Source organism: Trifolium pratense, linkage group LG4 (genome assembly GCF_020283565.1).
Source record: "Trifolium pratense cultivar HEN17-A07 linkage group LG4, ARS_RC_1.1, whole genome shotgun sequence".
Classification (NCBI taxonomy): domain Eukaryota; kingdom Viridiplantae; phylum Streptophyta; class Magnoliopsida; order Fabales; family Fabaceae; genus Trifolium; species Trifolium pratense.
The window spans coordinates 47,992,702-48,015,445 of record NC_060062.1 but is presented as its reverse complement, the minus strand read 5'-3'; the positions used below and the strand labels follow the sequence as shown (position 1 = coordinate 48,015,445).

General features: G+C 31.6%; 2 protein-coding genes and 2 long non-coding RNA genes across 5 annotated transcripts; 2 read left to right on the top strand and 2 right to left on the bottom strand.

Annotated features, from left to right (window-relative positions):
- Window positions 1-1,157: 1,157 nt before the first annotated feature.
- LOC123881651 lies at window positions 1,158-1,989 on the top strand. The gene is made up of 3 exons (XR_006799558.1): window positions 1,158-1,249; window positions 1,381-1,461; window positions 1,656-1,989. It is a non-coding gene; the product is annotated as an uncharacterized LOC123881651 (long non-coding RNA).
- A 208-nt stretch (window positions 1,990-2,197) lies between these two features.
- Window positions 2,198-6,083, top strand: LOC123881650. 2 transcript variants are annotated; one of them, XR_006799557.1, is made up of 7 exons: window positions 2,203-2,646; window positions 2,900-2,965; window positions 3,423-3,579; window positions 4,082-4,504; window positions 4,686-4,748; window positions 4,879-4,936; window positions 5,846-6,083. It is a non-coding gene; the product is annotated as an uncharacterized LOC123881650 (long non-coding RNA). The 2 variants fall into 2 exon arrangements; XR_006799556.1 differs by having other exon boundaries at window positions 2,198-2,646; window positions 4,686-4,936.
- Window positions 6,084-6,872: 789 nt separating this feature from the next.
- On the bottom strand, window positions 6,873-7,382 carry LOC123881649 (STS14 protein-like). The gene has a single exon (XM_045930372.1). It carries the CDS (start codon window positions 7,380-7,382, stop codon window positions 6,873-6,875), a length of 510 nt encoding a protein of 169 aa, XP_045786328.1.
- Window positions 7,383-15,774: 8,392 nt separating this feature from the next.
- Window positions 15,775-16,747, bottom strand: LOC123881648. Its single transcript, XM_045930371.1, has one exon. It carries the CDS (start codon window positions 16,502-16,504, stop codon window positions 15,959-15,961), a length of 546 nt encoding a protein of 181 aa, XP_045786327.1. The 5' UTR covers window positions 16,505-16,747; the 3' UTR covers window positions 15,775-15,958.
- Between the last annotated feature and the right edge of the window lie 5,997 nt (window positions 16,748-22,744).

Here is a 22,744-nt window from a genome sequence, read left to right as displayed (position 1 = left end):
TTCTAACTTAACTGATAATAAATACCGAAATTATTAGATCGGACGTCATGATCAAGGAACAAACCCGGGCTCTTCTATTGTTTGTGTACGAGTATGCATTAATTAAACCTAACTTTATAAAGATTTTGTCATTTTGTTTATCTAAAAAAAACTATAATAATTGAAGAAATGGAAATAAAGAAAAATGGAAATTAGGAATGTACCAAAAAAAATTGGAAAGGATATTAAATCTCATATGTGATGTCTGTGGTGGGTAGCAAACTAATGGATTTGTTTGTGTACGAGTATGCATTAATTAAACCTAACTATGAGATCATGCTTTGTAGCCTCACAACTGGAAACATTTTTACGGATGAGGATCCTCTCAAGTAAAAAAACACTTAGAAAATAGTGTGTTACATTTAGATCTTTAAAATATAAAATAAAAGAACTTTATAATTTAAAATAAATGAAAAAAAAAATCGTTTAATAATTAAGATTAAACAATTGACAAAAATTGATAGGATTCTAGTGATCAATGAGACACTTTTAAAGTCTACAAAAGTGTTTTAGTAAAAAAAAAATTATTCTAATTTTTTGTTAAATATGTTTTAGGATACAAATTTTTTTAATTATATTTTTTTTTTTGGTTAACGATTGTTTTTTGTATAAAGATTGGTCCTGATTTTTGGTCTTAGCATTATGGTTCTTAGTACAAGGGTTGTGGTAATCTGAAGTTTTGCCAAAAGAAAAAATCAAAACATGTTCAACTTTTGTAGATCAAAACGCTTTTGTATTGTCAAAAAAAAAACTGATACGCTTTTGTAGATCATATATGAGGAAGTACTAACAATACACTATAATACAACTCTTTATAGTTAAAATTTATATGAATTCCGCTAAATTATGTAGGGAAATTTGCTCTTTAGCACCCCTATTTCCTCTCAAACTTCCCAATAATCCCAAAATGCCCCCAATAATCCCAAACCCCCCAATCAATTTCTTTCGTATCATAATTACCGAACACCTTCATTTCCTTTCCTAATTATTGAATTCGTGTTGATTTAGGAAAAAATCAAGAAATGTCGTCGTTTCGATAGTCTCGAACCGAACTCTCTCTGTTTCGGTAATCACAAACTGAAATCGTTCTGATTCGGTAATTACGAACCGAAATACTAGGAAGAAGTAGGGACATCGATGGCACTGGCATGGCAGAAGAAGGAAATCCATGGTTTTCAAACCTATCGATTCTTCTCTCGTACTGCATCAAGTTAGTTTTTCATTCTCTTTTTCTTCTTCCAAACACAGTTTCAGATCTAAATCCATGTTTTTCATACCCTTTTTCTTTTTTAATTAAAAAGAAAAAAAATAGAAAACAGATTGATGAAGTGAAAATTGAAGGTGGAGTTAGAGATAAAATTGATGAGATTGAATTCCAACCTCTTGATCAGTGTTGCTGCTGCTGATATTGTATAAGTACAAGTAAGATGCTGATATTGTAACAGTATCAAAATCAAAACCCTTGTTCAGTATCATAATCACTATCCGTCTTCTATTCGTGATTATGATACTGAACAAGGGTTTTGATTTTGTTTTGAATTCTATGAATTTTTGCCCAGTTTCGGTTTCTAGCTACCGATTCCAATTTAAAGAAAATACATGATTTCGGGTTGCAGGTACCAAACTGGTTATAACGGTAAAATGGTGAACATGGGGCCTGGAAGCAAGATGCAGCAGTTGCAGAGAAAAGAGAAATAGCAACAGAGAAAGATTGAAGCAAAAAGGGGGAAAATCTTATTCATGCAACTTGAATGATTACAACCATTATGATCAATCTTATATACTAAAGGATGTAACTAACTATCTAACTATCTAACTAACTATTACAACAAACTTAAAAACCAACTTGTAACTGCCTAACTAACTTTCACAATGCAGTTAGCTTGTAAGGCAAGTAAGATAGAATCTAGTTGTTATCTTTGTCATTAACATAGTGAATGGCTGATGACCCATTAGCATAACTTTGATATATGATTTTAACTTGTGATGGTCGAGCCCTTTAGTTTGTTTAAGGATTAGAAGTTGATTGACTTGATTAGACCTTGAGGCTTTTTTGTTCTCTTTATTTTCGTATAAACTCGTTTCACTAGTACAAATATGACATATTACACAAGTAGTTTACATCTGACGAGCATATGTCAGATGTAAAAGGCTATATAGAGTAACGTTTACATCTGGTACTAATATCCACTGAAGGGAAAAATATATAGACATAACTTGTTACATCTGGTTCTAATATCACCAGAAACAAAACTGAACGCGGTGGCAATATTGTAATTATGGCGAAAACACAGTACACCAAATAAGTGACTAACTGAGAAAACACAGTGCACCAGTCTCGCGAACTTCAAGCGCTCGAGAACAAAAAGGAAGGTCACGCGATTTTAGCAAAACCTCAAGAACAACAAACCCTCAATCCCTCTCTCGATTCGAAACTCTCTCAATCAGGACAATCCCTCACTCTCACTCGTCCTCTCTCACTCGTTCTGTCAATTTCGTCATCTCTCTCGGTGGTTCTCGAACCCTAGGTCCCAAATCGAAGTTCAGTGAAACAAATTGAAGCTTCTCTCAGATCGTTCCTCTCACTACAACTAAAAACACAAACAGGTACTGATTCTATTCTCAAATTTTTTAATTTCTTTTTGTTTGGTGAAAGATTGTAATTTTTGGGGTTTTATGTCCTGGGTTATATGTTGTAGATGATTTTGTTTATCGTGTTTTTGTGATTATATAGTGTTTTGATTAAGGTAAACCTCACTCTCACTATAGTGATTCCAGGTTGGTTACATTCTTTACTCCACTATAGTGATATTTACCACTGTCTGATTCTCAAATCAAACTGATGTGTCTTTCTGTTCAGGCTGCTGCTACAAGATCTTTAGCAAGGGGTACCAATTTTGATTCAGTTATTTCTATGTTGAAGGAGGTAAATTATGAAACTTTGTCATTTGTTAAATATTACTGTCATAAACTACAGCTTATAGGAGGAGGTTCTGCTGCAATAATTGATTTTCGTTCACCACTCATTTATTATTCTTTCCAATCATCTTATTTATTTGACAAATTAGCGGAGCAACTATCAGAATTTTCTATTTTGTTGTGAAGATTGAACAAACTCTACCCTGCTTTTGCAAGCACTGATGCACTTGTGTCTCGTAAACATATATAAATTGTGTCTGTTTTTGTAATATAAGATAATAGATAGATAGTTATTATTTGATGCTTATTGTTCATAATGAGGGTGCACACTGCAAACATATTTTATGTTTTAACAATTATTTCTTTTGTCTCAATTTCATCTGTTCATTTCATTCCATTCATCTTATTTAAATTCACAAAACCATGAATCCATGATGTATTCCACCATGTTGAACTTTTGGCAGGATATTTTGTGTAGTTAAAACTATTATTCTAGGAGGAGTTCAAAAACCTTATTGCTTTGTGAAACGTATCTTCCCTCGGATTCATGATTCATGGACTGGTTATCATTCTCAATGATATATTTGGCAGGTTATTCCACAATTGTCTACCCCGATTAAGGTAAACCCTAATTGAGGTTTAGCGCAATTGTTACATCTAGTGAATTTATTTGATTTTTAACTGATATATGTGTTCATTTGTTCTATTGGAGTCTGTTCTGATGTGTTTGTTTTGTTTAGTTATGATGAACTCTTTTGATTTTTAACATGTTTTTGAGATTATTTGGTGTTTTGATTAAGGTGGAGCATAATTAAGGTTCATCTGCATTAGCCATATCTAGTTAGTTTAGTTGAATTTTAACTGATATATGTTTTCAATTTGAGTGTGTGTTGATGCATATTATTTTTCTGGTTTATATACAGCGAGCCCTTTTCGATTTTTATCATGTTTTTATGATTATTTGGTGGTTTGATTAAGGTGGAACGTAGTGAAAGTTCAGCTACAATAGTCGTGTCTAGTGAATTTAGTTGATTTTTAACTGATATATCATATATGTTTTCAATCGGAGTGTATGTTGATGCAATTATGCGAAGCACTTTGTGATAATTGTGTTTTTGATTAGGTGGAGCCTAATGAAGGTTCAGCTTCAATTGCCACGTCCAGCGAATCCGTGGTTGATGCTCTCAAAGTTAAGGAATGGGAAGTAGGAATGTTTCATAATGAGGTTGCTGCTACGCAAGGTATAAGAATAAGGAGAAGACCACCAACTGGACCACCTATTCATTACGTAGGACCTTTTGAATTCCGGTTGGAGAATGAAGGCAATACGCCTCGTAATATCTTGGAAGAGATTATATGGAACAAGGACATAGAAGTCAGACATGTATTATACTTGTAAAATTTGTAAAATTCAAACAACCCAATTCATTGTGCCATACAATCTCCTTGCCCCTGCCAGTTACTATACAAAAGATAAATAAAATCTTCTCTTTTTTCCCAAATCAAAACAGGCATAACTTCCTCCAAATTTCAACCGGTTAGTAAGGTAGTTTTCTCTTTTGACTTCTACTCTATTCAACAATATTTCTCTGTTCGATTTTCCAAACTTTTCTACTTCTCTTTTTGTTTGTTCTAAGGATTTTCTTTAGTTAGATTTGCTTCTAATCCCAACACGCCATAAATCTGACATTTTGTTTTTTTTGGTTTCTTCTTAATTCTCTCTGCAGCAGCGGTGAAAAATAAGCATGCGGGTACTAGAATATCCGGATTTCGCCAAAAAAAACTCCTCGGTTCTCTCTTGATTTGCTTTTATCTTCTCTCTTTCTTTTTTTTTTTTTGTAATGTTTTCCTCTCAATTTCATTATTTCCTGTATTGATGGCATTTTATTCATTTAATTTTTAGTGTGTTTTCAATGGCAGGGTAAAAAAATTTAATGAGATCACATGGATCCCGAGAAAAAATTGGGCCTTTGTGAAGGTAATTTTTGTGCTTTTTATTTGCAATGCCAATACATTATCATTGCATTAACTTCCTTTGCAATTTTCATGTGGAAGTTTCTCCAATACAAATGAAAAGAGATGTGAAGATTCTATATAAAGATTATCCGGTTTGCAAAGGTTTTCAGCAAGCCAAAGACATATCTCATTACTTCATAAGCTGCGTTTCCTTTGTATTGGAGAAACTTCCACATTTGAATTACCAAGTTTATGGCTATTCAAAAATTGACAATCCATTTTTTTTTTCAACTTTAATTTCAGATTTTACCTTCTTGATTTTAGAGTAATGCTTAATCCATAGTTTTTTATTTTAAAAAACTTGAATTAAAGTAATTCTTATATGTTCTCAATTCTCACACGCTTTGCTTCTAACTTCTTCTATTTGACATGTTTTATGTTTTGTTTAGATGCAATGCAGGGACTATAATAAAATTAAGAAAGAAGGCCAGTGTTTATATAGCCTTGATAGAGAGATTGGAAATTTACTGAATATATGGTTTATTTATGTCAAACTTGATGTAAAAATGACCGGAAATAAAATCCATTGTGGCTGCATCTTTCTTTCGGTATATGTTCGATGTGAAAGAATGAATAAGTATTCTTATAATTTTGATGCTTCAGATTCAAACCGTAAAAAAGTTAATTATTCATGATTTAAGTATCTTACAATTAGAAATTCTTGACATTTCTCACAATTGTCTTAGCTGTTGTAGTTTCCTAGCTGTGTTTCCTGTTGTAGTTAGCTGTGTTTCCTGTCCTGTTTCCTAGCTGCATTAGCTGTTGTAGTTTCCTAGCTGTGTTTTGTATTTGGAATTATAATGGCATCATTTTAATCCTAGCCTTCTCACTTCTCATATGCTTCATTCTTGATCATGTATATGTATTGTAGGTGTTCGATGATCCCACGTCATTAACCGAGGAGGAGATGTATGAATTGCGAAACAACTGGGCTACTTGTTTTCTTGACCTGTACAATCCCGAGGTAGATTATGTTGTTTCCGATGATGAGGTTTAGGAGCTAGCTAGTTACAATGGATTCACATTAACTAGGATGTTTTGAATTGTAATGACTTGTATTTTGCTTGAATGTTATAACATTTTGGATTGTTTTGGTATTTTGCTTGACTTGTAAGATTTGGTATTTTATTTGAATTGTAATGACTTTGGTTGAATGTAATTGTATTTTGGTTGAATGTTGAATTTTAATGACTTGGTTGAATGTAATTGTATTTTGGTTGAATGTTGAATTGTAATGCTATTTTGGTTTTTTTTAATTACAAAATAGGATTTAAAAATATAAAAAAAAACAAAAAACGCAGGATTTTGAAAAAAAAAAAAAATTAAATAAAGTTACTATTTCACATCTGGTGACTTGGTCAGATGTAAAAGGTCCAATTTAATTAAAAAAAAAATAAAAAATTGGTCAGCTGAAACACGAGAACAGAGGTAAAAGGGGATACTTTTACATCTGGCGAATGTCAGATGTAAAATGCATAAACTTACTACTTCTCGTACGTCTACCTCTGACTTGGGCCAGATGTAAAAGGGGGTTTTGGCCAGATGTAAAAAGTGTTTTCTGTACTAGTGTTTGTTAAGCACATTTTGGTGGTTGAACTACCACTAGACCAAATCTTTGAAACACAAATTGATAAAATAACTTCACATCAAATTTAATTTTAACGAAAATCAATTTTACAAAACCAAAATTATATTTGACTACCCCTCCAAACATACACACAAAAATATAGGAGATCAAATGCTTGTGACCATGGAAGATTTACTCATATAAGACAGATCAAACTTAAGTCATAGATTATTTATTAATTATCATTATAGAAGCTGGTTGCAACTGCAAGAAGTTGAGATGAGACCCAAATCAAGCAGATGAACATTAAAATTACAAAGAACAACAACAATTAATAAGGACTCTCTCCAACATAATTACCAGGTGGATTATAGAAACAAATACTCAAACTAGGCCCTTGCTTACTACAACTAGCTTGAGCACAACCAAGTTCAACACTCTTTCTCCAAACAACTTGAGTATAACTATCACATTGATGATTTGGAACACAAGAGTTATCACTATGGTTATAAAACTGTTTCTCCGTCACCCAATTTTCTACCACCATACGTGGCGTATACTTCGTGCGACGTTCCATAAACTGATTGGCACCGTTATTTAAGGCTGTTAAGTTGGCAAGCTGGCAACTCATTTTGTCTCTTTGATAGAGGACGAGCTCGCTGGTAATATTTGCTAGCTGCTCGTTCCATGTTAGTGGCTCTACGCCTACTGAAGCTCTTGCTTCATTATGTGTTTGTAGAAACTCTGTTGCGGTGGTTGAAAGTGGTGGTGGTGCTGAATTTGATGACACGTGGAAGGTGGTTAGAGCTGCAAGAAAAAGAATTAAGTGATGGTTAACCATTTTCACTGTGTGTGTAGTTTTATCTGATCTATATCTAAATATATTGTGTGCATGATGAACATGTACAGAGGATGTACCATTATTTATAGGTGATAATAATAATAAGTAGGACATAATGTATTTACAAAAAAAGAAAATATTTTGCATCAATTTAAATTATTATTGTGTTTGATATTTTAAATGTTTTTTCTATTTATTTAAAAAAAAATTATGCATTTTTCAAATTTATAAGGTTATCTTAAACAGTATTCTCTTTGTTCAACAATGAGTGACTTATCTGACTATTTTACATATATATAATTTTTTTGGGGTTAATTTTACATGTATTAATAAAGGAAAAATTACGTAATGTATTGTCATGTGAGTTTAGCTCAATTGGTAGGACATTGCATTATATATGCAAGAGACCGTGATTCGAACCTCAATCATCTCACTTATCCACCTTAAGGATGAAATGTCTAGGCTAGTTAATAAAAAAAAATGTAATTAATGTTATGGAAAAAATAAATTATAAGTTGATTTACAAAATTGTCTTTCATTGATGGTATATATGAAAAAAAAAGTTAATTGAAGAATTGAAAGAATGAAGTGATAAATAGTTAATAGTATAATTGAAAAAATAGCCATAAATATTTCATTGTTATCATAAAATAACTTATAATTTAATATAATTTTATTTTCAAAACAACTTATAATTTGGTACGGATATACTCCCATGGAGTTTTTAAATGTAAGTGAACAAAAAGTCAGTCCATTGGTTTGCTAGCTTACTCATATGTGATGTCTGTGGTGGGTACAAGGAACTACTGGATTTGTTTGTCCTACGAGTGTACATTAACTAAACCTAGAGATTGTTCAGAGGCTCAACTAGCACTTCTCTTCAGTTAGTGGACAAGATCAAGTTATTTTCGTTTAGGTGGTTGAAGTCAAAGAATGTTACTTTGGCTTTAAATTACCATAGCTGGTGGTCGAGTCCTTTGTTATGTTTGGGCCTTGTATGATTTCGATCTTTATTTTTTCTCTTCCTGTCTCTTTGTAAACTCTGGTAGATCATCTAGGCACACCTTGTGCTGAGGTGACTATTTTTAGTTAATATATATATCTCATTTTAGCCTCTTCAAAAAAAAAACTATGTGATCATGCTTTGTAGCATCACAACTGGAAATTAGTTATGGTGTGAGGGGCTGAGTAAAGCTATTAAGCTATCGAGCTATTACGCTATCACGGTGGTATGTCAGAATATGGTGACTCGTTGTGATTTTACAGAAGCTATGACATATCCATCATGATACTAAACATCCTAAAAAGTGAGATCTCCGAAGAAAAAAAATTAAAAAAACAAATTTATGAAAGACCTTATATATATTTTTTTTTTGGTCAAGTCCTTATATTAATTTTTTGATACAACAAACAAAAACGTCACATTTTACTAATTTTAAGGTTAAAATTAGCAAAATCTCATACAAATTTGTTTCTCTCCTTCACCCTCTGTTACAATTTTCCCCATAAATACCTTTTCTTTTCACTTGTCATTTTTTTTTTCCTTTCTGCTGCCTTAAGTGCTCGACTCAAATTGAGTTTTTATGCCTAGACTCAAAACGAAAAATCAATGGACCAAAGTGTTGAGTCCATAAACAAAAAGTCCAACAAGATAAAAGCCCAATATAATTATATAACTGATTTTCACACCCTCATATCTCATATGTCATACACACTTTCTATTTTGTGTATATTGTAAACTTGTAATTTATATTTATACATTTTCCAAAAGTGAATTGTGGAGTAAAATAAAAGTTAGAAAATTATATCCTACATACACAATAAATCATGTAGTTTCCAATATGCACCATAAATTTATAGTTTGATGTGAAAATTTGTGGCGAAAAACCCGAGAACAAATATCACCCTCAAACCGGTTTTTATAATTATTTCTTTTTTTTTAGGTACATAATTATTTCAAATTGGTTCCTTTAATTTTTGTAAAATTGATTTTTATATTTTTCTTTCCAAAATTTTAATTTTTTTGCTGTAAATTATAAAAATTGAAAATTTGTTATTATAGATTTATTTTTTTTTGACGAATTGTTCATATAGATTTTAAATGATGTGAAATCAACTATGAATGCATTGATTTAAATCGTAAAAGATTTAAAGGTGATTGGGAGTTCGATCTTTAGTTGTTGTATATGGACTAAATTTAGTTGTAAGAAAAAAGCTTCAACTTATATTCTCACAAAGTTTAATTTCCACGGCAATAAAAAACTTTATATATTTTTTTGGTATATTATATCTATAACGACTTTTTTTTTTCTTCTGAAAAATTGTGCTATGAAAAGCCTTTCACTAAGGTAGTCTCTAAGACAACAAAAAACTATGCATAAGGGCGTTCCGGTTCATAATACCCGTTCTAGGTACCGAATCGAGTTTTACTTAGTTTGTTATGATTTTTGTTTTCTTTTAGTTTGTTATGCTTTTTTCTTGCTTTTTCTCTCTTTTGGTTTTGGGTGTGGATTATGTTTTTCTTTTTGTTTGAAATTTTTTTTGTCTATGCCCCCCTCCTTTTTTTTTTCAAGGTCTCTGTCTCCCTCTTTTTATTCATGCTCTCTTTATAGATATATTGGGTGCTACATATGATTCTTCATCTGTGCCTTTTTGCTTAATAAAATAACATGTAAAAATAAAAGTGAAATAGATATCCGAATTACTAGTAAAAGTCTGATTTGTTTCAATCTATTTGAACCTCATCATAAAAAATTGACATTTTTTTTTTATTAACTCTATGGTCTATAGGAGAAGATAATTATTTCCATTAAAAATCGAACTCGGAATATCTTAAACAGTTTATCCTAAAAAAATTATTAATCATTTGAATTTAATATTTTTGTTTAAAAAAGAGACCAATTTAATTCATTTGAAAAATTAATTAATCATTTGAAATTTAAATTGAACTTTTTATTTTTAATTCACAATGAGGTCAAAAAGTTGGGTACATAATGAATCTTGATGTGTGTCATGTCATTGTTATGTATGTCGTCAAAACGCTACAACAAATACCCTTTGAATCTTGAAGATGAAAGGGAATATGTTCATATGGATGGACATTGGACATCGTTGCGCAAGTGTATGTCTTCTTCACATTATTCATGCAGAAGCTTCTCACTCACTTGCATCGAAAGTTCTATCCTCTAATTAATTATAGGGGTTGACTTTCATTTTTAGTTTTAGCACTCCAACATGTTCATTCCAGAGACGGTCCCAAAATTTCATTATTTTTTTTAGCCGCAAATATATTACTCTCGTTGTCCCAAAATAAATGACATAATATTGATTTTGTGTATTATGTATATGATCTATTTTGACCATATTTTTCTACTAAAATGTACATGCAAATATAAACATATGAGATGTTGTTTGATTTGTCTCGATGAATATTTTTAATAATATATAACTTAAGATATTACTCGCTCCGGTCCTAAATATAAGAAAAAATCTACTTTTTAAATACATTGAAATATTGGTGTATCTAGCCTATAATACAGACTAGTACATCAATCTTTTAATGTATCTAAATTAAAATATGGATCTTTTCTTATATTTAGGACTAGAGAGAGTAATTATTAAATTAGTTGTACATTGACAAACGTGAATACAGTCAATTAAGTCATTCATTTTGAGACAAAGAGAGTATTAATAACAATTAAGTCTCTGCACAAAATAAACACATACCCGTAAAAGAATACTATAAAACAAAGGTACCGTACCAAAATTTTACTATTATATTATAAATGTTTATATAAAAGATTATACCAATGCATAATAGATAAACTAGTGACATAATTATATAAAATTGAAAAATAGAAGAGGTTAGTGTTGAGTTAAAAAATAGGGGAGGTGTTAGTGTTAAGAATTCCACAAGGGAGATGAGATGAGTGTAATTCATAAATCTATATAGTTGTTGTATGATTTCTTTTTATTTTCAACACAATCAAATATATTTTTATGTGACCAAAATAATCATTCAATAATTTATCTCATATACCATTGTAGATTTATTTTTTCTCATATAAAATTATTCAATAATTTTTTAGATTTTTAGTATAAACATATATAAAAATATTTAATAAATACTAACAAAATAAACAAATTAGTATTATAAAAAAATTGTATAACATGTTATACTACTCCGACCTCCTACTCTTTCGACCCAACTCAACTAATTCAACCAATTGAGCTACTAATGTATTTTTAGTATATTTTTATTTCGAGAGATACTCCCTCCATCCAATATATAAGCAAATATATATATATGAGAGATCAAATTACACCGGTGTAACATTTGAGTAATGTTACACCGCTCAATAACGCTTTAACGAATACAAATTTTACAAAATCCACCGTTTGATTGAAAACTTATATCGTATAGATCATCCGTGTTGAATTTTATAAAAATCTAAAATCATTTGATATGTTATTGAGACCGATGAAGATTAATGGTTTATGCATTTTTATTGAATACCGTTAATCTTGATCTATCTCAAAAACATATCAAACGATTTTAGATTTTTATACAATTCAACATAGATGATCTATTCGATATAAGCTTTCACACTTATATCGTATAGATGATCTATACGATATAATGGTTTGTAAAATTTGTATTCGTTAAAGCGTTATTGAGCGGTGTAACATTACTCAAATGTTACACCGGTGTAATTTGATCCCTCCACATATATATATATATATATTCACACTTATTAAGAAAAGTAAAATATGACAATTTGAAGTATATAACATTTTGTGTTTTCCTTGAAATAAGCTTCACAAGAAGGTGTAAAAAAAAACTTTTATTGGTTATTATTGGAAAAAGAAGAGAGAAGGTAAATTAAAAATAATTTGCATTTAATTTCACTAGAATGAATAAAAGTAAATCTTACATATAATAAAAGTTGATTTTTTTTTCTTATAATTTGGGATTAAAAAAAATTTATATTTTTTATTTATTTTATAATATGGGACGGAGGGAATAGACACATTTATAAAATCTATATACACCACCTCCAATATGAGTTGAAATAAAATACATGAGCCCTTTTTAACGGTCCTCCAATCCATCCATTATATCAAAATAGAAACTCTTCTAGGTGGTGAGTCGTACAAAGAGAGTATTTTGTATAACATTAAACAATTTAAAGGAGTTGTTATGGAATGGGACTAAGCTCAACTTAATGTTGATCACAATACACTTAAGCGTCGAGCTCGGCCCAATAGCACGTTGATCCAAGCTCACATGTTCCAGCTTAACGGCCACATAAACTGGCAACGACCGACATCTAGGGGTGTACGCGGGTTGGGTTGGGCCGGATTTAGCCTAATCCGTTACCCAACTCGTTCAATATTCGTTGGGTTGGGTTCATCATTAAACCCGTACTTTCACTATCAAATCCGAACCGAACCAACCCGATTATTAACGGATTGGGTTGGGTTCGTGGGTTGTTCATAAAATAAAATTAAAAATAATTTTTTGATAGAAAAAAATACTTTTTATAACCATTTCTAAAAAAGCTATAATACAATTTAACACAATTGTGATACATTTCTAACACTTAAATTGAATAAAACACTCTCATTTAACTTCAAATAAAAATTCGTCTTTAATGGTAACCCTTAATAAACTAAATAAGAGTAACAAATTTCCAGAAAAACACATCATTCCCATGACCGGGTTGGGTACACAGGTAAAAGGCTTCAAAAACTCAAATCCAATACTTGAACCGATTGCTTATGAGTATGGCGGGTTGGGGCGGATTCTACCCGCAAGTCAACGGATTCGGGTAAATAATGGGTTGGGTTGGATTGGGTTGGCGGATTCACAGGTTGACCCACACCCATGAACACCCCTACCGACATCAGAATAATTGTAATTTGCTGCCAATTATGTCTTTTCAGTCGTTATTGTGACAACTGACAACTATTAACGTTGAGACTGTGAGATTCACCCTCACATTAATTAATGGTCGTTATTGTGACAACTATTAACGTCGAGACCGTGAGATTCACCCTCACATTAATTAATGATCTTGAATTCGCACTTAGAACTACATATATCCTTCTCTTGTAGAAGGGTCAAATATTTTATTTCTTACTTTCACCCTCTCACTCTATGCAAATATTAACTTGAACTTCAGAATGACTTACACACCCATCTTCACCGCCGCCACCACCACTGTAATGAAGAAAAGTTCCACCGGTCAATGATCAAGAGAATTTTAGTATTTCGTAAATTTGTGTTTTGAAAATGACAGACAAATATACCGTCCACCTTGGCGTTCATACTCGCTCTATTGCTTTGCACTTGCGCGTTGAATTTTCCTATTTAACATCCTTTCATTTTCGTACTTTCTTCTACTGCTGCTTTCACAACTATATTGAGCTCTCCTTCCTCCAATCTTCCCTCCTATCTACTCTTCTTCATCAATCCACATCACACTCCCATCCAAATTTATCATTTGAAAATTCTACTCCTAAACTCATCTTTAATTACAACTCTTTTCACTTTTTATTATCACCGTCACACAGTACTATCAATCAACTAACCCTTTAACATGTTTTGGAAATCAAAGAAAATTCCAAAACAAGGAAAGAGCCTCCTCTTTGCAAATTTCCTTTTCACATCTCATTTTAATTTGGTTTTACATTTGATAATAAATGCAAGAGGACCTAAACTTCGGGGAAAAAAATTTAAAAAAATGCAAAGGGATAAGTTTCTAGCTTATACACTCATTAATCTACTCTACTAATTACAAATTAGACTTATATAGGTTTTATTTTGTTTAATTATCTCTTACGTGTAGTTGACAAGATTATAAATTTATACTAGTCACTTCCAACTGTTTTTTAGATATTAATTTAGCCTCAATAATTATAATATACTACATTCTACAAGTGAAGTTTATCCATCGTTTGAAATTAATTATGCTTATTCAGTCTGTCTAGCACTTTTTCTTATAGGATCAGATTCTACCTGATCAAAAACCGACAGACATGTACGGAGCCAGACCTCGCGGTGTTCAGAAGGCCCGACAAGACAAAGGTTTGGTGAAGCTCAGCCTCACTTTGTTCACGGGACCTTGTAACCCAAAACCAGAAAAACTTATATAGTCACAGTGATAAAAAGTCACACTAGTATAGTTTTTTATTATTTATGAAATAATGAAAAGAATAAAAATAAAAAATTTAGATTTTGTGAGTTTGACTAAAAAATATATATTTATTCACACGATCATATAAAAATAATTCATCCAAAACACAATTCCAAATAGAGAAGCATTTGTTGGGGGAGGTCAACCCCTTAAATGGATCTTAGTTACCTCGAGGAAATTAGTTTCTGTAGTTGCACGTGGATGATACATTTGGTTACAAATATATTTTATTCAATTTTATTCATAATAGTGAAAGGAATATATACAAGTTACAATGTGTAAGTCAATTACAGGAAAATAATTACACTTAATGGAAAATAATTACAAACATAATTATACTTAATTGCAATAATATTTTATTCTATCACACCTTCGCAATCAAAGCGGGAGGTTCACGTACGCTTAGACGGGTCCGAAAATCATCAAAAAGAACTCGGTGTAGACCTTTGGTGAGAATATTAGCAATTTGGTGACGAGAAGGAACGCGTGCTTGGTCACGGACAACCTTCTCTCAAACAAAGTGAATGTCCATCTTAATATGCTTAGCTCGCTGATGTTGTACAGAATTACCACTTTGTCTCGGTGTAGACCTTTGGTGAAAATATTAGCAATTTGGTGACGAGAAGGAACGCATGCTTGGTCACGGACAACCTTCTCTCAAACAAAGTGAATGTCCATCTTAATATGCTTAGTACGCTGATGTTGTACAGAATTACCACTTTGTTCGAGTGACTGTCATGATCGAAATTTGACCGTGGTTTCTCACTTGTATGTGAGCTTATAATGACTTTGTGTTTCATCTATCCACGCAATAAAAATGCAATATTTCTTATAAGAATTGTTTTATTTACCTATTAATTATTTAAATTTTGTTTTTATTTTTGAAAGAGTTAAAATTGATTTTACATCTAATATTGATTTCGCATTTGTTGGAGATACCCGAATCCATCAAATATGAGTTTATGATTCTATTTTTTTTATCCCCATTGAAAATTGAGATGAATTTAGAAATACTCAAATTTTATGAGTTTGAATTTTCATTCAAAAAAAAAAAAATTGATGAATTTGAATTTGGAGAGGACAAAATTCGTCATCGTTCAACTCTATTGTCATGCCTGATCTAATTATTATTACCGCAGAAGCAAACACGATTAAGATTGTGAAACTAATAATTCAAAAAAGAAACTAAAAAATTGTGAAATTAGTCGAATGAATAAATGAATTGAAAAGTAAACATATGAACAGAGTGGTTCTTAATCCTTCTAGATTAAGAAGTTTAAGATCACTACCGTGTTCAATAATTAATATATTTTTTTTCCGTGAATATATACAATAGAATTAAATAACCAACGGAAATAATTTATTCCGAAACTACCCCTATTCCGGAATAGCACTCAACGCCGCCATATACTTCCCCCTACCACCACCAGCACCACTGTATCTCCGTCTTCCATTACTCTTCGATCTAACAACACTAACAGCAACATCACCACCATCATTTTCCGGCGCAACTCTCCGACCAGGCTTACGGTTCCCATCACCAGCAGTAAACATAAACATAGTTTTTTTTTTCCGTCTAAACCGATTTTTCCCTCCGGCGCCACCACTACTCTCATTAAGCGCAGAATTAGCTTTCACGGCCAACGCTGCCATTTCCACCACCGATAAAGGCTTTTTCAACCGATTCAACGGTAAAGCAAAATAAAGTTGACCAAGTCTTAAAACATCGTCTTCATCCATAGCTAAAACGACGTCGTCATATCCCATTTCATCAGAATCACAAATAAAACATCCTTGATATATTTGTAAAACATAAGAAACTTTAACTTGGTACGAGAATTCTTTCATAGTACCGTCGTGTACGACAACTTTTGCTGTTTCAGATTCAACCTGCGATGAATCGAACGAGGTGCAGTTACCCATGATGATGTCGTTTTACAAATTTTTTGAGAATTTTTTTTTTTTGGGAAAATTTGGAAGTAAACTATGCGAGTTTTTGGTGTGTGATGGAAGCTATATTTGTAGATTTGATTAATTGGAAAAACAGAGAAACAGCGTGCGGTGTGTATTTATAAGAAGAGGATTAGAAAATGACAACAATTTGTTGCCACGTAGGATAATGTTTTCTTTTTTCTTTTTTTTTTCTCTAGAAGAAAAGAAAAAAGGAAAAGCACTTTTTTTTTTTTTGAAGGAAGCTAAAAGCGCTTATAAATGATTATGATTGTGTTGTGAAGGAGCGAGGAAATAGAGTACGCGGAAAGACTTTACAGGCTGGTGAGTGATGACAGGTTGTGTTCTTCAGACACATGTATTTGTTGTCTTATTTTGTGTTTTTTGACTGAATTTGTTGTCTTTTTTTACTTTTTTTTTTTTTACTGAATTAGTTGTCATGTTGTTTTTTTTAGGTATGTTTTTACTATGGTTGTTATTTACGCGGTTTTACGTTGTTATTTATTGGATAAGTAATTGTTTGTTTTGATGTAATTTATTGGATAAGTAATTAGAAACCATGTAATCCGATACAACTTAATTTAGTTTAGAATGAACTGATTTTTTGAAGAAGTTTTTTTTTTTGACAAAACAAAAATTAATCAATAGTATTCAATTATATGTTTGAAAAAAAAACATGAAACAGTAAAAGTTTATTAATTACACCAATAAGTACCATTAAAAAGGAATTTAATGATTTTCAAAAAAATTAAAAGAATTTAAAACCAGCAAAGAATAGATAACCCAGCCAGCAAGGCAGGGTAAGCGCTAACTGTGGAAATTTATTTTTGTTGACTGTTCAGTGTGGAAATTAATTTGGATTAATGAAATGATCTCGTATCTGATTGCGTAAGCGCTAACTTCCATTGCATAAGCGCTAACTGCGAAAAACATAAGTGAGTGCAACTTGTTAAAGAGCATCTTCAATGTATCTAAGATAGTTTCATAGACTAATGATACGGTATCTTAATTTTTTTATTATTGGAGTTTCATGACGTGGCACAGAGGATATCAACATTGATGATACCAGTACCTTAAATAAGGTATCGTATCATCAATTTAATGTTATTATTATTTTTATTTTTGGTATATAAATCCAATTTAATAGCTTACATATATGTCAAAACATTACTGTTTGTCATTAATGTATGATACTCAAAAAGTGATATCACAATTGGAATAAAATATGCATGAGTTGCATAAATATTACATGACATTATAAGACCACTTGTTAGTAATGTATGATATCCAAAATGATATCATCATTGGAGATGCTATAAGGACAAATGGAATTTGAACACTTAAGTTGAACATAGTACTCATTTGGATTTAAAAATAAATTTGAGTTAAATTTAAAATGAATTATATTATTTGTCAGAAATAAATAAATAAATATATTTATGGTAAAAACGAATTTTTTGAATAAAAAAAAAAAAAGAATTCCACTACACAGACAGACTCACCGAGCTTGACTAAATTATTATTTTTTATTATAATTTAATTTTTTTTCATATAAATAGTTTGGATTGAGTTGAGTATTTTTTCTGTTAATCCTCTGGTTCTTAAAGGAAAGATCACGAATAATCCAAAATTAAGTCGCGAATTAAATAAAGTCTAACTAAGAAATTGTCCCACCTAAAAATTGAAATTGAAATTCTTTAGAGTGATATGTCCTTTGTTGAAACTCATTAACCATTTAAGCTTATCGATTTGGTTGCTTGAGTTGAGTATTTCGTAAAAGAGAAATGCAAAGGTTTTGGAATAACAAAAATGAATTAGTGGAAGTGGTAAGATTGATGTCCCCCTCTTTTTTTGTATTTGTTTTTTCTATATATTTTTTTTAGGGGTTTGGTTCTTTTGCAAGCTTCCTTTGCGTAAAAAAAAAATTAGTGGAAGGGTAATTTTTTGGGAAAAGGATTTGGTGTAGTCGCTATGATGCAGTCAGTGTATTATAGTCATCTGATTAAAATCAAATGGCTCAGATTTCAATGCAATTTTAATATTTTAAAATATAAAAATTTTGATCCTTAAATATAAAATATTCGATCTCGGTCGAATGACAATGATCTTGCTAACTGCATGTATAGTCATGGGTGCTGACAGCAGCCAATCTAAGTCCAATTTTTTGTACTCAAAATTTTCTTAACTCTTTGGCAACGTTAACATATTCATCAAGTTAACAATATTTATGATGTCTGACCTTAACGGCCCGACCTACTTATTTATGATTATTAATTTCATTTAAATTTTAAATAATTTTCCTAGTGTCGTGAACTTATTCTCTTTTTCTTTAATCACGACTGTCCACGATTGGTACCCTAGAAAAATTGTATTTTAAATTTCAAATTTAAATAAAATTAATAATCATGAAAAATTAGGTCCACCCCTTAAAGGGCCGGCCCCCTTAAGGCCCTTTCTACAGCTATTGCCACCGCCAAAAACAATGTTCAGATGTTGGATGGAATGTGCGTTAGAGATGATCATGGCAGTTTTGTTGCAGCAGGAACATATTAGGGGTGAGCATGGTAAAGCCTTGAGTTTATTTCATGTCCTTCATTATATATATATATATATATATATATATATATATATATATATATATATATATATATATATATATATATGTTGACCTTCAAAATGTAAGTTTTGAACTAAACGGGTAGTTGATAGATATATCAAGTTGAACAATAATAACTATTCTTGTGTCATTCTTAATGTATGTGGATGAAAAGTTGAATCGGTTCTCCCGTTCGATCTAAATTTGGTGGCATAATTAGAAACACTTTCGGCCTTGTAGGCTTTTCAGGCTTCATTCAAGGGTGATCCGACATTTTGTTTGCCGAACTGTATGCTATCTACAAAGATCTCTTGCCAGCCATGGGTATTGTTGAACTTGTTTGCTACTTTGATTCTTTACATTGTCAACCTCATCGAAGGTCCTCAAGTTAAGTATCATATTCATGTTGTGTTGATCCAAGACATGAAGAAGCTGCTCTTTCAAACCAATGTTTCTCTTTTTTTTTTTTTTTTTAATTACCAATGTTTCTCTTTATCACACACTTAGAGAAATAAATCAATGTGCGGATTTCTTTGCTAAACTTGAGGCTTCCCCAGTTGCCGACCTCTTAACTCATGCTTCATCTCTAAAAGGCGTTTGTGATCTTCTTCGAAACAACACAATGTGAGCTTTCTTTCTTCGCGAATAGTTTTCTTTTTAATTTTTTTTTCCTTTCCTTTTTAACTTCCTAACAAAAACACAACTTTTTGAAAAGTGAAATATTGAACGCAGTTGAATTTATTAAGATGCTCTCATCCGGCTCAATTTTCAACCGAGATATTGAAACAGTGGGAGAGAACCCGCGTTGTTTTGATATACCACACTACAATCCATGGACTCTTATTGAGTGAAATCATGTGACACAAAACACGTTACCATTTTTGCATTTTCCTTTTAACGTTTAGTCATTTGATTTGATTATTAGCTTCGCGTTATTTTTAAAGTCATCATATTCCAGTGTCCATTACACTAAATTCGGTTATTGTCTATTAAGCAAAAAAATAAGTTGGGTCGAATTCGGCTTTACAAAATTTTTTCAAAAATTTGAAGGTCTTAATCGTATAGTATGTCATATGTGTTAAGTCACGATGGAATAGTTGGAGATCATTTATATTAGACTCGAAGCAACTGTATAAATTATTCCAACATCACATTGACCTAACCACCTTTGTTTGTTGGGTCATGAGGGGGACATCGGTGGATTTTCCACATTGGCCGCATGACACTTATACAAGTGAGTTAGACATATCTTAATCTAAAACCTTAAGACATTAGATTTATGGGTTATCTCATTTATAAAGTATTTAAATCAACCTTCAATTTTCTAAGCAATGGAGGACTTAACCCACACTTACCACGACAATATACTTATTTGTAACAGGCCTAATAATTCAAAGAGTTTAGTCTAATAATAAAAAGACACGTCTTAGATTCGTTAGGTTCCAAGTTCAAACCGGCTTATACTTTTAATTAAAGAGATTTAAATATAACTTAAAATCTTTTGTGCATTGAAGTGTGACACTATTCTTTCACCTAAATTAGATCACAAAGAAAAATACTATTTTCTTATCATAAGTCATGATATGTCATATAAATATATAATGTCCAATAACCATAAAGTTTCCGAAGCACATTATTTGGTCACATGATTGCTTATACTTATTACTTTTTCAGGGTCTTATGTCTCACATGAAGTTCATTATCTATGTACCTCTAATTGATACTATATTCTTTGAATCTACAGAGAAGAATGAAGTTTCGCAGTAATGACAATATCCAGCTTTATAATCAGTTTTCGATATGGTCAAAGATATACTAAATAGAATACATTGTCTTTGTGTCAAAAACATCATGAGACATGAACCATAATAAGTACGACATAAAATACTCCCTCCGGTCCTTATTATAAGGAACAATTTGGTAAAAACACACATACCAAGAAACCTTATCTTTCTTAATAAAAATTCTAAAATTTTACAATTTATTCCAAAACTAACCTTGGTGTATTAATTTATTCTTAGGGAATATGTCACTCTAATTAATGCATAAATTTGGAATGGATACAATTTAATAAGGGTAGAAATGGAATTGTAAGAATAAATTTAATGATTGTTTCTTATAAAAAGGACCAAATTTTTTTTCCAAATTGTTCCTTATAAAAAGGACCGGAGGGAGTATATTAGGATTGTTGTTTGTGTGAATGTCTTGGGTCTAAAAAAACATCATGTATTATTATGTTCAATGTGTTATGTCTGTTGGTGGGGATAACTTCAACAAAACTTATGATTCATAATAATCCAATTCATTTAGCCTAGATACATTAATAATACAAACAAGATTAATAGATTATAATCACCATTATAGAGGAGGATTAACATTTGGAGGGTCCCTCTTCGTTAAGTACATATTTTCCTTTAATTGTACTATACTATGTAGTATTAAATTAGTTTAAGTAGAGTTAGAATAATTATGGATCTATAAAATAATAAATATACAATTTTTTTTAAGAAGCCAAAAAATAATTCTCCAATGATTGCATAGATAATAATACCTGGTGAATAAGATTTTGAAACTTTTAAAGCTGGTGGGGCAATTTGCATCTTGTTGAAGAGGTTACTTGTTGGATTCTACTTTGAAGCTGTTTTGGTTTGGGATGATTTCTTCAATTCTTTTCTACCCCCCAAAAATCCAAGTTTGCCCCTTGCGGTTTGAAACATTTTTGCCAAAAAACTTCGGTTCGTATTCACCGAAGTCAAATATTAGACCATTTCGGTAACTGCAAACCAAACATTAGCGTTTTCGGTACACACAAAATGAACGTCAGCTTGTTCGGTATCTGCGAACCGAAATGTCCTAGATTTAAATACGTTGGTCGTTGGAATTAGGCCATTTTCGGTAGAAGTTTACCGAAATAATTGTTTCGGTACATGCGAACCGAAATGTCCCAGATTTCGGTAAGTGGTTACCGAAATTTATCAGCATGTCAGCTTATTTCGGTTCGTATAAACCGCAGTACCCCCAAGGACAAAAACGGAAATTCAGGGGTAGAAAAGAATTGAGGGGGGTTGGGAGAGAAATCATCTTGGTTTGGACCTAGAGGCCCAACCAAGATATAAGGCCCAATTCGAACGACAATAAGGCCCAACCAAGATATAAGGCCCAATTTAAAAGACGATATAAGAACCTCATCTTCGTAGCAAAGAGAAACCCACAAGACTCGATAAAGAGTCATGTGTCGGGTGCAACTGACAACTATATTTCGTGCCGCAACTCCTGTCCCAATACGTTTGGGACAGTTAACAAACTAACTAATTTTTCCGCCAAATCCACCAAATTGAACTATATAAACGAATAAGCCATTAAAAAATGAGGTACTCTTTCATTCCGTAACTTTTTCTCATTTTTAACTTATTTGAATATTGAAGTCCTTGTAAGTACCCCCCCCCCCCCCCCCCCCCGACCCCGTTGCTCTTCTTATCCGACTACTTCAAGTTCTATACAGTTTATAAGCTCTAACAAACTAGCTTAGGAAATGCTATATTTTGTCAATCACTCCATCACCACTGATCAAAAGACTAGATCACTGGAAATGAGTTGAGAACCAGTAAATGAAATTT